Raw genomic sequence first — 13,825 nt, forward strand, 5'->3', positions numbered from 1 at the left:
TTGTATGTGCTTTACAGATGTTCAGGTGGTGTAAAGACACCAAAACCATAATACTTCCACCACCTGCTGTGTTCTCAAATAGGAGAACCACAGAACAATGGCACAATAAATGGATGAATAAATAACTGTGCTGTGCGTAATATAATTTTGCTGACAGTTATTGCTCTTTATCTCCATTGGGTCTCCAATGAAGAAATTGTAACTTTCCCCTAAACAGTGGCTTGATCAACCCCCTGAGGGTCCCCGGGGCTAAAGTCTGTTGTTGGTTCCCTTCTGATGCACACTATACATGGCAATGCCTTTCATTCCCCAAAACGTGGTGGACTTTATCGACTCCTGGTCAATTTTATGTAAATTCGAGCTGTGACGTTTTTAGGCACGTGGTTTTAATTAGTATTGATTAAACTGCACATTTTGTTTGTGGCTCGAGACTGTCTTCAAACGGCAAGGATTAGTTCGTGTCTTCAGGTTGCGGTGAGTCCACATAAACGACCTACCTCATTACGTTTACCTGCTGTTCAGTCATGTCAACTCTAAATATTCTCTAAATAACTTGCTATTACAAAGGACAGCATTCAATCATTAACACGAGACAGTTAGGACCCCGTCACTGACCCGGTAACGTCGGTGGTTCGGTCCCTCTGCCTGCGGTTCTTGAACCAGTTGCTGACCTGTGTGGTTGTCAGGCCGGTGGCCGCTGAGAGCTCCCGCTTCTCCCGGGTGGAGGGATACTGACTGTGACGGTACCACTCCCGGAGGATAATCCGTGATTTTTCCTTTTAAAAAGCAAATTAATCAAGTGAAATCTGAAGGTTATTACATCACAAATATTTTGTCTCAGTCACTTGGTTATTTTGTCTCTTTATAATCGATTTGTGATTGATTTGTTTTTTTGTTTTTGTGTGTGTGTGTGTGGCCATTTTTCTTCTTTGTGTAGCCATTTTGTATCTCTTTGTGGTTGTTTTATGTATCTTTGTAATTGCACCTTGGGTCCCTGGGTCTGTGCCCAGTAGACACATTCAGATGTAAGTGTATGTAAGCTATCACTAAAAAAACTGAAATACCCTTTGAAAGTAGGCTGCCTATGTGTAAAGTAGGTGTTGCCATTCAATATTTATTCATGATGAGTTGTTATGTTGTAACCTGGTCAAAGCCCTTCAAGCAAGTGTAAACACTTGATTGTTTCCACCATTGTAACTTCCTCAGTGGTGGAAAATCAGATGCTTAACTAAATTAAGAATAGTGATAGTGAAGTGAGGAAAAAGTGCCATTACAAGTAAAAGTCCTGTATTGTACTTGATGTAAACCTTAATCTACAACTAACCTCTTAGAGATGGATCATATGTTTTTCCCGTAGTCTGAACCGCAAAGTAACTCATTTTACCCTAATTAGAGATGTCAGACAAATAGTAAAGAGTAAAAGATTCTCCACTGAAATACAGTTAAGTATAAAGTAACATAAAATACTTTTTTTTAAAAATATAAGTGCTGCAAAAGTGTGCTTGCAGTGTGTACCCTACTTGAGTAAATGTAAACAGTTACTTTATAATGCAGGTCTTTCCAGTCTGCCTCTTTCACAACTAATCAAAATTCAAAAGTTGTATAGACGCCTAACTGTCTTGTACAATGTAGTGCATACCAGAAGGCACTTTGGGATAATATAAGTTGTGTCTACCTTGAAGCAGTAGTTAGTCTCCTCTCCGTCCCAGATGGTGTGTGGTAGAGGAAACCTTCGTCTCACACGATACTTCCCCACAGCTCCCAGGGGTTGGCCCCTCTGCCTCTCAGCCTCTATGTAGTGGGCTTGGAGCCAAAGCTGCTGTAGCAGCGGGTGGCTGCGTGGGGAGAAGGGGAAGCCCTCCAGCAGGGTGTAGAGGTCGAAGAAGTGCCCCTGGTGAAAGGCCACTGCGGCTTTAGCCTTCAGCACACTCTCCAGCTCCCCAGGGCATGGGGAGGAGGAGAAGGAAGGAGCAGGTAGAGTCCGGAGAAAGCCAGCAAGATGATCCATGCAGCCGCTCTGCAGTAGGACCTCGCAGACACAAGCCACCTGCTCTGCTGTGAAGATCATTGCTGTGGAAACTGGATGGCAGCCCAAAGTCTGTGTGAGGATATCTTCTAACAACCTCTCTTAATATCAAGTTAAAAGTGAAGAGAGCTGAAACCTCTGTGGCTTGCATGTGTGTTTACCATTACTCATCATCATGCCCTGGCAGAATCAAATCATAGGTAACCTGAGACCATCAGGGTTATAACAACACCCCATACATCCCTCTCTCTCTTGTACAAACACATGCGTACACACCCTCACACACATTTTGGACCTTTGCTATACTGGCATTCACCCAGTGAGAAAGAGAGCCCGACGGTTTCACTGTGCAGGAAGAAAATGCATTTGAATAAAATTTTCTTGCCAAATTATAAGCAAACTCCTCTGACAAATAGTTTTACTGCTTGCAGTAATTCACACTCATAACAAACACATAACCAGTTTGTAAATGTAGTTTATTACAATATCATATAATATAAAAAAATAGAATGCATTTGAATACAAAAATGAGAAAACAAGAACCTTGAATGACAGACACAAATGATCCCTTTCAGAACTATCAAAAAAAGTCGATCAAAATACAATATCTTTGGTTAAATCTGGAGTCATATACATTATGTGTCAGGAAGGAGAGTAAAAAACAAATCCCACACTACAAACAAACAGAACTAAAAATGTGCATAAGCCCTCACAGGCTTTGATGTCAACAAACTTTGGTAAGAAATGGCTCATATAAACAAAACACAAGCTACCATATTTTACATATATAAAGAGCACATTTCCCTTTACCCTTAACTAATTTAAAAGTTCAGTAAAATTCAGACTAAAATTGATTTGTCCAAGCTATTTCATTATCTACCCAAAGAACACTGGGAACAAATTACCTTAAAATTTATTACTATGGGGGTGACCTATTTAAAAATGAGTATTAATGACCTAATGATCGATTTAATACCTGTAGTCTGAGATTGTAAAACCTCAGTTTGCACAACAATGTGACCTTCCAAGTGAAAATGAATATCATTTCCTATCAGCCCCCCCCCCGCCCAAGGATTCATTTTCTTTCAGTTAAACTAAAAACTGATTGATACATGCTTTAAATAGATTAAATGTACAAAAGAGACAAACAACAAACATACTAAGAAAAAAACCACATAGGCCATTATTGTAACTAGATGCGATACTGAAGTATATTTTTGTGTACCATAATTGGTCAAAGATTTGACCGCTACCTGTGTTATGACAGTAGAAAGCTCATACAATGACAAGTATTATAGGTTTAAATTGAAGGAGCTATTCCATCAATTTACAACAGATTTTATCAGGAAATCAGTATTCTGTTTTCTGATTTACCTCTTCAGCTGTTCTTTCAAGTGGGGATTATTACAGTCCAATTAAGAAATATGAGTCGTACCACTGTCATAACAACATGGCAGCGCAGCGTAAACATTGTGTGAATGAAATGTGCAAAATATACAAAAAGAGGAGATAGAGCTTTGACTGCGCAACCAAAACTGTCACATTATGTTTCACTGGAGATCAAACAGATACAGAAATGTTGGTGTTTGTAAAACCTCAAAACATTTTTTCAAAAACATCAGACCTGTAAGCTTTAAAATAAGGCACTTAACAATATCAACGGACAGAGATTTCAGATGCATTTGACAACAAATGTCACTTAGTGGGATCACAGCAAACGTTTTAGTGTAACGCACTGTCATGCTTCATTTAAAAGCTCAGTATTTCAAAGCTCCTTTTTCATCTCCCAAGTGCACTGGCTTTTTGAGTCAGCCATTGTGCTACTTAGTGTCCTATAAAATACTAAACATGCATTGCATAGAGTATAAACCCTTTTATTTCCTGTGGTATCTTTTTACTGATGTGGGGCAGCATTCTCACTAGAAAACTGCAGAAACTAATTTAAAACAGTTTTCTGATAAGATGGAAGTAGGCTGCATGTTTAACCCAGACTTCAGTAATGTGTAGTAATAAAACACTGTATTGCCCTCGAAGCTAAGATGTAATAATAGTGAAGGCAAACTAATTTCAGCTGATTCACATAAAGCTCAACCGCCTCAACTCACTTCTGTTTGAGAGGAATATAATCCTCACTATGTTCCTGGAGTGTTAGTTGAACAATATGTTCAGGCTGTGAAAAACAACCAAACCAAACTCTTAAATCTCTGAAGTTCTGGAGAGGCAGGCAAATATTTCAAGATTTGTCCATTAGCCAGATAGTCCGGTGTATAGTTATTGTGGTGGATCCTCAACAAATTGCTTTTACTGCCAGCAAAAACCTTAGGCATCTTCTTCTAAGGACAGCTGAGCCTGGCCTGCAGTTCACAACACTGCAAAGACAATCTGAGAGACTTGGCAAAACCATGACACCTTGTATAATATAGTTTTTTTTTGTTTTTTTTTTTACACCAGGTCCTGGAACTGGGCCAAGCAGACTAATCTGTGTTAGTTCTTTTGTCTGGATATAATAAAACAGGTAAGGCACATATGGATTTTAGTAAAAAAAAACCAAAAAAAAACCTCTGGAACGTAAAATTCTCAGCCAAAAACAGAAATAGTCTGATCTTGAACCAGCAGGTGAACATCCCATTTAACCCTGCCCATCCATGTGAAATAGAGCTGCAGGGGGTTTGTATCAAAAGTGCCAGCTCAGGCCCTACTGAGAGAGCATCATTGTACATGATTAGAACCTCAGCATGTTGGAAAAGACATTTAAGTCTTTGAGGGATGACAATATGGAATAAAATCTTTCAGATCAATTAAAAAAAAAAAAAACCTACTGTTTGTTTTATCATTTTTGTTTTTCAAGGCATGGAGTTGCTACATAGGGACTACAAGCCCAGCTCATCATCCACAGGGACAGACTGGAGCTGAGTAAGAATCTTGGAGTCCCCATCCATGTCCTCTGGATTCCCCAGTGGTGAGCTGGCTTCCACATCCTGCTCCAGAGAGGAGCTTCCCAGAAGCAGCGACTCTCCTCCAGGGAGGCCTAACAAAGCCGGGTCTACAGGTAGGTCCCCCTTGCCGCGGACATCAAACAGAGTTAGACTGGCTGAAGTGGAGAGGGACACAGGGCTCCATGCTGGTTGGGACAATTGGGTGTTGGGTGTGACTCCACTATACATGGGACTGAGGGTGAGCATGCTCTCTGGGGTGAGAGTGTTTGGCGTTGTGGGGATGACCGAATGGTCCAGCGTATGAGGGGAGGGGATGGCAGATGTCTGGCTTGTTGTAGCCCCAGTCTCTGGAGCACAGTATGGTGGAGACGAGTTGATGAAGTTCAGAGGAGATGATGTGAGACCACTGGGGGTTGGGCCTGAGGTGGTTGAAGGGTGGGAGGCCACAGGAGGAATGGAGGGAGTGAGAACGGAGCTCAAGCCATTAGCAGGGATGGATGAAGTCTCTGGGACCGGTTTCAGGGGCAAACTGGTGAGTTGAATGCCTGCTGGGATGGTCAGAATCAGCTTGCCTTGCTGGACACTCAGGTAGGGGCTTCCACCAAGGAGAAGGTTACCTACAGTGGTGACAAATGATAAATTGACAGCAATCAAGATTGTGCACCAACATTCAAACAAAAGGCACAACACTATGAGATGTAGCAACTTTATCAGCACCGATACAGCTCTTTACTACGTATACTCACAGGCAGCAAATTCATTTACAGACCAATACTTATATTGACATGTATTTTCCACAATTAACATTTTCTGTAAGAAAAAATCATCAATCAGGTTATTTATTATTAGTTTGAAAAATGGATGCAGTGTGCATTACAATCCGTTCTTTTCCTTGAGTTTCTATAGTTACTGATGCTCTATTGTTTCGCATAAGAACATGTTTCCTTGGTGTGTTACATGTTATGGATAAAATAATATTTTATAAACAAAACTGACAAATATTCATAGAAAATGATACAGCTGAAACAATTAGTTGACTGATCAGATAACAGAAAATTAATTGACTATTTTGATATTGTTCATTTTTTTGCCATTGCATTTAAATGCCAAATATTCTCTTGTCAGCTGTGAGTGTTTTCTGCATTTCTTTGTCTTATATGATAGTAAACTGAATATATGTAGATTTTTTAGATCAAATTTCAGACACATGAGAGGCTGGAGTAGTTTTGCTTGAAAAATGATGAAAACACTTAATCAATTGCTGGTTAATATTCTGTCAGTCTACTAATCGTTTCAGCTCTGCTTGCTACATTTGCAAATATCTAATAAATTCAGTTTACCTGGAGGAGCAGAGGGCAGCTGAATGATCCCAGAGTTGAGGAGTTGCACACCAGGGGCCATGCTGGTTGGGGGACCCACGCTCTGAATGGGCCTCAGCTGGTTTATCCTGAGAGGACCCTGTGCAACCGCTCCAGCTGCAGGAGCTGAAGTCAGAATCTGTAAGGGCACTCCAGCAGAGGGGATGGAGAGAGATGGACTGGCAGGTACCACTTGGGGGAAAGAGATGGTGGAGGACGTTTGGATGGAAGACACTGGGACCAGCTGAGGCATGGAGAGTGGGACTAACTGTGTTGGTGTGGTGCCTTTGGCCTGGGGGACTGGAACTACTTGTGTTGGGGAAGAGATGGAAATAACCTGCGGAGCCTGGATTTTGCTTGGTGAGGAGTTTGTGGTTTGATCCCCCAGTTGGTGTGCCATTCGCTGTGGCAGCTGATTGTTGTTAAGCTGTGAAATAGAGACTATGGTTGCGGCACCTTCGGGCAGAGTTGTTGAAGCATCCTGTTGCTGCTGCGCCAGTCTGGCGCCTGTGTTCACTGTCTGGGGGCTTTGAAACTGAGGAGCTGGTGAGGTGAGGGGCGATACTGGGACCAACTGAGGGCACTGGGACATCTGGGCTCCTGAGGAGTGCTGGACCAGCTGGGATACTGGTATACCCTGGATGGAAGGCACAACCTGGGGCAGAGAGAAGACCTGAGGGGTGGCACTGCTGGAGGAAACTACAGAGCTAGGAGAATTTAACTGGGAGCCAGCAGTGGCAAAGACAACATACTCCCCTTGTTGACTGGGGAGAGGAACAGCAGAACTGGAGATAACCATGCCTGCAGATGACATAGAGGCTGGGAGGGTGAGGGACTCCTGGGTGTTTTGTGTCAGGACTAGCGAGGGGAGGCTGTTTGGAGAGGACAGAGTTGGTGAAGAGGGGGATAAAGATGAAGAAGAGGAAGATACTGTCTGGCTGTTGCCCTCTGATTCAGGCATACTGATGTAATCCATTGCATTGCCACTGTCTGTCTTGGTTTGCAAAGGAAGAGAGATTATGGATGGAGGGTTTGAGACTGGTGTGTTGTTAGTACCAAGAACAACTGCTGGAAGACTGCTTGTCTTGGCCTCCATGGCTGAAACCTGCTCTGCCACAGAGACTGTCTGCTGTGGCTGCTGCTGCACACTGATACTAGATTTGGTTATTACCTGAGCCCCGTTCAGTATCAAAGGAGAGCTGGCTGTAGCAGGACTCAGTGTAACTGTCTGGCAATCGCCCAAGCTCAGCCCGTTAATTATGACACCGGCACCAGTACTGGAGATCAGGGAATTCCCATTGAGGAGTAATGGCTGAGAGGCCGTGAGGAAGCCACCGGACCCGTTGAGGATGAGCTGGCCTCCTGTGCTACAGGGGACTGCAGAGAGAGAGATGATGGAAGTTGTGGAGCCAGCAGCCTCCTCTGGTTTGTCGGGGGTGTCGTCCATGGCGGTGGCCTCATCATCAGTGCTGTGGTTCCCATCAGACTCACTGAAATGGAGGAAAAAGAAATGAGCCAAATAAAAGGGAAATGTGTGTGGTTTTAGAGTACCAGGCACTGGGATAAATCCTTTCATCTGTGCTCAACTTGAACACATTTTCAATTCCTTTTCATGCTTTGACGACATCGCCACCTAATAACAATGACATTAGGTGGTAGAGCAATTAAATTATCTATTTCAAATGGGGAAAGTAAACTGGAAATGAAACATTTTTGCAGGTTTAGAGTCAAATTAACAGTCAAAGTTTTCTTCTAGTTTGCCCACCTGTGTGTTGAGTAGATATTTCAGTGCTTAACTAATAGTGTGCTGACAAAGATACTAGCCATTCACCATTGTTTTTAATCATTCACTGTCTTTACCATCCTATCTACAAAACAACCATATTCTGCAGTGGATCACTATAAAGCTCTGTCTGTGCTGGTAGGAAGACAAAGCCAGATCAGATTCCTAGAAACTCCTTTATGGCCTATACTTGGTTAATGTTTGTTGGGAAGTGAAGCATCCTGGTCGTTCATGCAGATCCACCCTTTGCTAGACTATCACAAGCCCTCAAACCTGATTAGATAAGTCTACTTTTTCTCTCTCTTATCTCCTCACAATTTGCCCCCTCCCCCGTGCTTGGTGAAATAATCGCTGTAAAGCTCTTAGATATCAGTCTGTGTGATTTCTTACCACCCCCACCTCCCATAGTATCAGCTCCTTTCTCTTAACCTGGGTCACCCCAGCTCTGCAGGCCCTATGCAGCAGTGCAGGCTTTCAGGAAACTTGAGCCATGGTGGGCGCCTTGATCTCACATTTCATAACAAAGCAACATGCTCTTGGTCTCAGACCTGAGTGGCTTCACTGCTGTCAAAAGTCAGCTCCAAAGTCCATCTTATTACTCAATGCAATGCTTTTTCTGGATAGTTTTGTTACTTCAAGTTTCAATGTGTACATAGTCCTTCAATGCTACCCTGAGTAGGCCTGCAGGCTTTGTTTACCATTCAGGTTTGGTCTGCCAGTTTCACTGACTTTTCTGTGTGATCCTCCACAACACAAAGTAACATGTAGCTCTAAGAAAAAAAAAAAAAGAAAGCTTCCAGGCAGCTGTCGCCCACAATATGACAGATTTCATGAAAACTGAATCTAAACGACTTGATAAATGCAATAATTGAAATGTTTCCAGTGTTGGCGGTCTTGCCTTTTGCTGTGGGTCCCGGACGGGGTCCTGTCCCTCTGCCTGCGGTTCTTGAACCAGTTGCTGACCTGTGTGAGGGACAGTCCGGTGACTTTGGCCAGGTTTTTCTTCTCGTCCGGAGTGGGGTACCTGTTGCTCTTGTAGCACTCCTTCAGGGCATTTCGTGACTTCTCTTTGAAACAGTACACGGTCTCCTCCCCGTCCCAGATAGTTTTGGGCAGGGGGAACTTCTTCCTGAGCCGGTACTTGTCCACGGCGCCCAGGCTGCGGCCCCGGGACCTCTCCGCCTCCTTGTAGCGGGCTTTCAGGTACAGGTCCTGCAGGAACCCATGGTTAGACGGATGGAAGTCGTGACTCTCCAGGATGGCGTAAAGCTCCTTGAATTCTTCACGGTGGAAAGCCACCAGTGCCTGGGCCTTCAGCAGGGTCTCGTTGCCACGTAGCAGCTCGGACGAAGGAGGTATGGTGGAGAGAAATCTCCACAGGCGATCCACATTGCCCGCCTGCAGAAGGGCCTCGCAGAGACATGATACTTGGTCAGTGGAAAAACTCAGAGCCGACTTTTGGAAACTTTGGAGTAATTGTTCCGAAACTTGGACGGGATCTTTTTCTTCTTTGACCTCCGTTGCCGTTGGCTCCTCTGGGCTATTCTCAGATTGTTCTGTAGACTCCAAAGACAAGGAAGCCATTTTTACTTTAACTTTTTTTCCACCAGTAGTTCCTCCTCCTCCTCCCTCCCTCCCTCCCTCCCTCCCTCCGCAGCGCTGCGCTCGCTCCCATTCTCCGCCAGCCGACCAAACCATGAATGTGCCTGCAAACTACCAGCTGTCACGCCCCTTTCCCGACCTCATAGGGGCCTGCAGTGTCTTTGTCAAAGGTACTTACACTAATCTTTATATGTTCGAATAGCATATTATTTAGACATATTTCTTTATTTCTGCTTTTCACTGCTGTTGAATAAAACTTGCTCGATGGCAGTAATATGACATTTCACAAAAATCTGACTAACGCAGAGTATAGAGATATTTCATTTGAGTAAAATAATCAATATTTTGAGGTTAAAATACAAGAAAAGCTCCCACAGTCATGATTTTACTTAAGTAAAACTACACCTCTTTGCAGCAAAATGTACCTGCCTAAACAAAGAGCTGACAGATCAAATATTCAAATCAAATATTCTGTCATCATTTCAGTCACACTTCAAGCAAAAATACCAAACATCCTGTGGTTCCAGCTTCTTTAATGTGAGGATTTGTTGTTTTTCTTCGTCATTTGTGACAGTGAACTGAATATCTTTGGGTTTTGGACTGCTGGTCGAATAAATCATGGAATTTGAAGACACCCTCCTGGGCTCTGGGAAATTATAACTAGATTTTTTTAATGCTTCTCTGACATTTTACAGACAAAATGATTCATCGATTAGTTAAAAAAATAATTAGCAGATGATAATAATCATTAATCATTAATTGCAGCCCTGAATACAAGTACTTATCATGTGGCAGAATAGCCCCTGTCAGATTTATTATTGGATTATTACTGATGCATTACACTGTTAGCAGCATTTTGATGTTACAGCTGGTGGAGGCGTTAATAATAGCTACTTTATATACTGTTTATCTAAAATTATGCATCATATTTATACATGGATATGTTTTGTATATAAAATCCTCATCTGCAAAGTAACTAGTAACAACAGCTGTAGTACTTTCCACCTCTGCAGACCACATCTGGCCACTGTTCCTTGTGCTCGATATGCAAGTAGTTACACCAGAGTATAGGTATACAATTAACAGGTACTTTCATTATCAGCTTCATCTCCATGATGATTATTTTCATGATTAATCAAAAAACTGTTCAGTTTATAAATTGAAAATGAAATGAGTGAAAAATGTTAAGGAGCTGAAACCAGATTGATTAATTAACTAATTCTATTCCCAGCTCTATAGATAAAAGTGACTTTCAGAGAATTTCCTTTATTGTAATCTCATCCATCCATCCATCCATCCATTTTCTAATACACTTAAGGGATTCTACTGATAACAGATAGACAAAAATATTTATGATGTTTATGGTACGAATTACTATAATCCTTTTTAATGGCACTTCTTAATTCTTGAAATGTATACGGCTCAGAAAGTCTGCTCTGATAGCTCTTGTGGATCCAACAGCATGTTAAGAGAATTAATGTGTCTTAAACTGTTAATTCAGACTGTAAAATCTGTTTGAATTTCATATAATATGCTAGTCTTAAGTTAATATCCCTGGGAGAATTTTCTTTAAAAAGCAGGACATTAGAAATAGTTTATGGTTTTCTCACAAAGAATAACACTGTGTAATCAATACGGCCTTTGTAAGACAGTGTGTCTGTGTTTGTCCAGGGAAGACTAGTTGTCATCCAACCAGATATCATGGTTTGGTGTGTCTGAGGTGGTTTCCCAATGCAAATACTGTACAAATACACACAATTAAGCTTACACTAATACAGCAGGTATAATTTGCATTTGTGACATCTGTAATGTTTGGAGTTTTGCAATGGATGTACATCATGGCAACGTCTCTGTGTTTCACACATGAAACCATAAATAAATACTGAAAGCTTACATTTGTATGGACTTAACCTGAACCTTTGAGCCTTATAAGAAACTGTCTGTGAGTCACACAGAAATTAGTATGGTCTTTAAGATATGATAAGATATATGACCTGCAGATGAGGTGTAAATGAGGCCAGGCAGGTTTGCAGACCTGCATCTCCATCAACAACCATAGGAATGTAAATCTTCACTGTGGGGCTGTGGGCTTTTGTCAGCACTCCACTGCTCTTCTCTGATTGGTCTTTGGTTGTAGCTTCCTACTTTTTCTGATCTTTGTTTTTTTCCGACCACACATGCTGTACTCTTTTTAATGTATTCATGGAATACCTTGGTTCACTGCATGTCAGTGATTTAAGGCTTGTTTTCCTGCAGGGAGATTTTCTATCATGCTGCAGGAAAAAAATTAAAAAACTTTTCAGGGAAATGACAGTTCAAACATAGCATAGTCCTCACAAAAATGCTTTCAAGTTTCAACAATATTATTTCATATTCATAATACATAATGTAGTTTATTCTATACATTACTGTCCATTAGTCCATATTTACTCAACCAACTGAGAGGAAGCCAAAATTATTATTGACCTTTGTTATAACTAGACCCAAACATGGTGTGGTTTTACTGATCATTATTGAGTCTGTGATTCTTTATGGCTGGTAGGGCTTGACAGATCAATCCCCCGAGTATTAATACAAGTGACATTACAAATTAGATCACATGCTGGACACATGAACATGCACAGTGATCACATCAATCAACAAGTTCAGAGAATTCATGTAATGAACAAATGGTATTCATCACTGAAAGTTGTCTTGTGGTTAAACATGCATGTGATTAAGTAGGCTAATTAACAGAGAACAATAAAAAAGAAATGCCTCATGTTTGGCAAATTATTTGTTGATGATTAAACTCCAGAACAGACTATCAATATGCATTAATCTCATAAACCATGGCATATTTCGCTCCCTTGCATGGTGGTGCATTAGCTGCTTTTAATGATAAAAAATCAATATAGGTACTGGTATCAGTGATCCCGGCCTGGTATCAGATTGAACCCAAATGTTCTGGTATCTCACTCATAATGCCTGGCGATCAAGCCACTTATAAAGGCAAACCTGTAATAATATAAAGCACAGACCTATATTTTCTCATTACAGGGTCAAATACTTCCAAACAATGCCAAATGTGTCTATCGTGGTTAAATTATTCCTCATGACAGATACTGTTCAGTCTTCACGTTTAGGCTTGAGCGCAACGCCATCATGTGGTTACGATCGTTTTCACTCCCGTCTGATGATTGGTTACCGACGGTGTCAATCTGCTGGTACATAGGCGGTTCCTAAGCGTCATTTCTTAAGTTTCGTAACACTATAGGCTGAGCTCGTTTGGTCCCCGATATGATTGGTGCTCCCGCTGTCTGGGGAGGGTAGAACGTTCCAGAACTGGGCGTAGCAGGAATCGGTCTTATAATTTTCCAACCACACGGCGAGGCTCGTGGTACCACCGTTAGTGTAATTAAAACGTAAAAGTTACGGATTCATCTGGCTAAACTGTGATACAGAGACGAGTCAAAGTTCTTTAAATACCATCGAAGAAAAAAGTACGCGTTTGTAAGTAACTATGGCAACCTTGTAGTGGGATCCTCAGTGTATCCAACGTGACTGTGCTGCTGCTAGCCACCCAAACAGCTAACGCAGTCTTTGATTGATGTAAACTAGCCAGCTAAAATGAGACAATGTGTAATGAAACTTAAACGATCGCAGTTGATAAATTGTTTAAATGTGAGAGATAAAAGATGGCAAATGATTTCAATGCTAGAACGTGCTTAGAATAAGTACTAGCTACCAAAACTAAACAGTGTTTGGAAGTAGACACAGTCTTTGTTTTTGTGTGTCGTCAAAGAGACTTTAATCAGAAGTGTTCAGCAAGACAACGGCTTGAATCATACTAACTGTCAGGGACAATATGTGTCTGCAGCTGTGAGACAGTGTATCAGTTTCAGTCCCACTGCTTAATATGTCACATTACTTGTCTGTTTTTTCCGTTTTTGACCAGGAGCTGTGTCCAAACGGTCAGGATAATGGACGGCCAAGTGACAATAGTTACCAACCCCACTGTGAATGTGCGCCTAACAAGCACCATCATCTCCTTTGAGACGCAGCGCAGGTTCAATAGAGGGATTAGTGTTGCAGAGCTGAAGGTGAGCCTCATCTTACTCCAAATCATACATTACACAAC

The 13,825-nt window shown here is 41.8% G+C and overlaps 2 protein-coding genes and 1 long non-coding RNA gene across 3 annotated transcripts in view; 1 reads left to right on the plus strand and 2 right to left on the minus strand.

The window, feature by feature from the left end:
* Window positions 1–2,367, minus strand: part of six9 (SIX homeobox 9) — a 2,942-nt gene extending 575 nt beyond the window's left edge. The window contains exons 1-2 of the mRNA XM_023404998.2: window positions 1,676–2,367; window positions 616–776 (exon numbers count right to left, since the gene is read on the minus strand). Of these exons, the coding sequence (XP_023260766.1) occupies window positions 616–776; window positions 1,676–2,068 (554 nt within the window). The 5' untranslated portion in view covers window positions 2,069–2,367. The remainder of the gene's footprint in view (window positions 1–615; window positions 777–1,675) is intronic.
* On the plus strand, window positions 1,948–5,012 carry LOC147819184 (uncharacterized). The gene is made up of 3 exons (XR_015437181.1): window positions 1,948–2,102; window positions 4,478–4,541; window positions 4,875–5,012. It is a non-coding gene; the product is annotated as an uncharacterized LOC147819184 (long non-coding RNA).
* Window positions 2,486–9,726, minus strand: six5 (SIX homeobox 5). The gene is made up of 3 exons (XM_023404996.2): window positions 9,002–9,726; window positions 6,303–7,810; window positions 2,486–5,579 (listed from the first exon to the last, which is right to left on the minus strand). Exons 1-3 carry the CDS (start codon window positions 9,685–9,687, stop codon window positions 4,897–4,899), a joined length of 2,877 nt encoding a protein of 958 aa, XP_023260764.1. The 5' UTR covers window positions 9,688–9,726; the 3' UTR covers window positions 2,486–4,896.
* Window positions 9,727–13,825: the final 4,099 nt, after the last annotated feature.

Source organism: Seriola lalandi, unplaced genomic scaffold, assembly GCF_002814215.2.
Source record: "Seriola lalandi dorsalis isolate HSWRI2012SDOR001 ecotype SW California unplaced genomic scaffold, Sedor1 jcf7180002054259, whole genome shotgun sequence".
Classification (NCBI taxonomy): domain Eukaryota; kingdom Metazoa; phylum Chordata; class Actinopteri; order Carangiformes; family Carangidae; genus Seriola; species Seriola lalandi.

Excerpts from the sequence above, each read along its gene's own strand:
- six5 (XM_023404996.2), bottom strand. The coding sequence starts at position 9,687 with ATGGCTTCCTTGTCTTTGGAGTCTACAGAACAATCTGAGAATAGCCCA. Across the intron at positions 7,811-9,001 it reads TCCGGGACCCACAGCAAAAG|TGAGTCTGATGGGAACCACA; the intron begins GCAAGACCGCCA and ends CCTCCATTTCAG. Across the intron at positions 5,580-6,302 it reads GCTGCCCTCTGCTCCTCCAG|GTAACCTTCTCCTTGGTGGA; the intron begins GTAAACTGAATT and ends TCACCACTGTAG.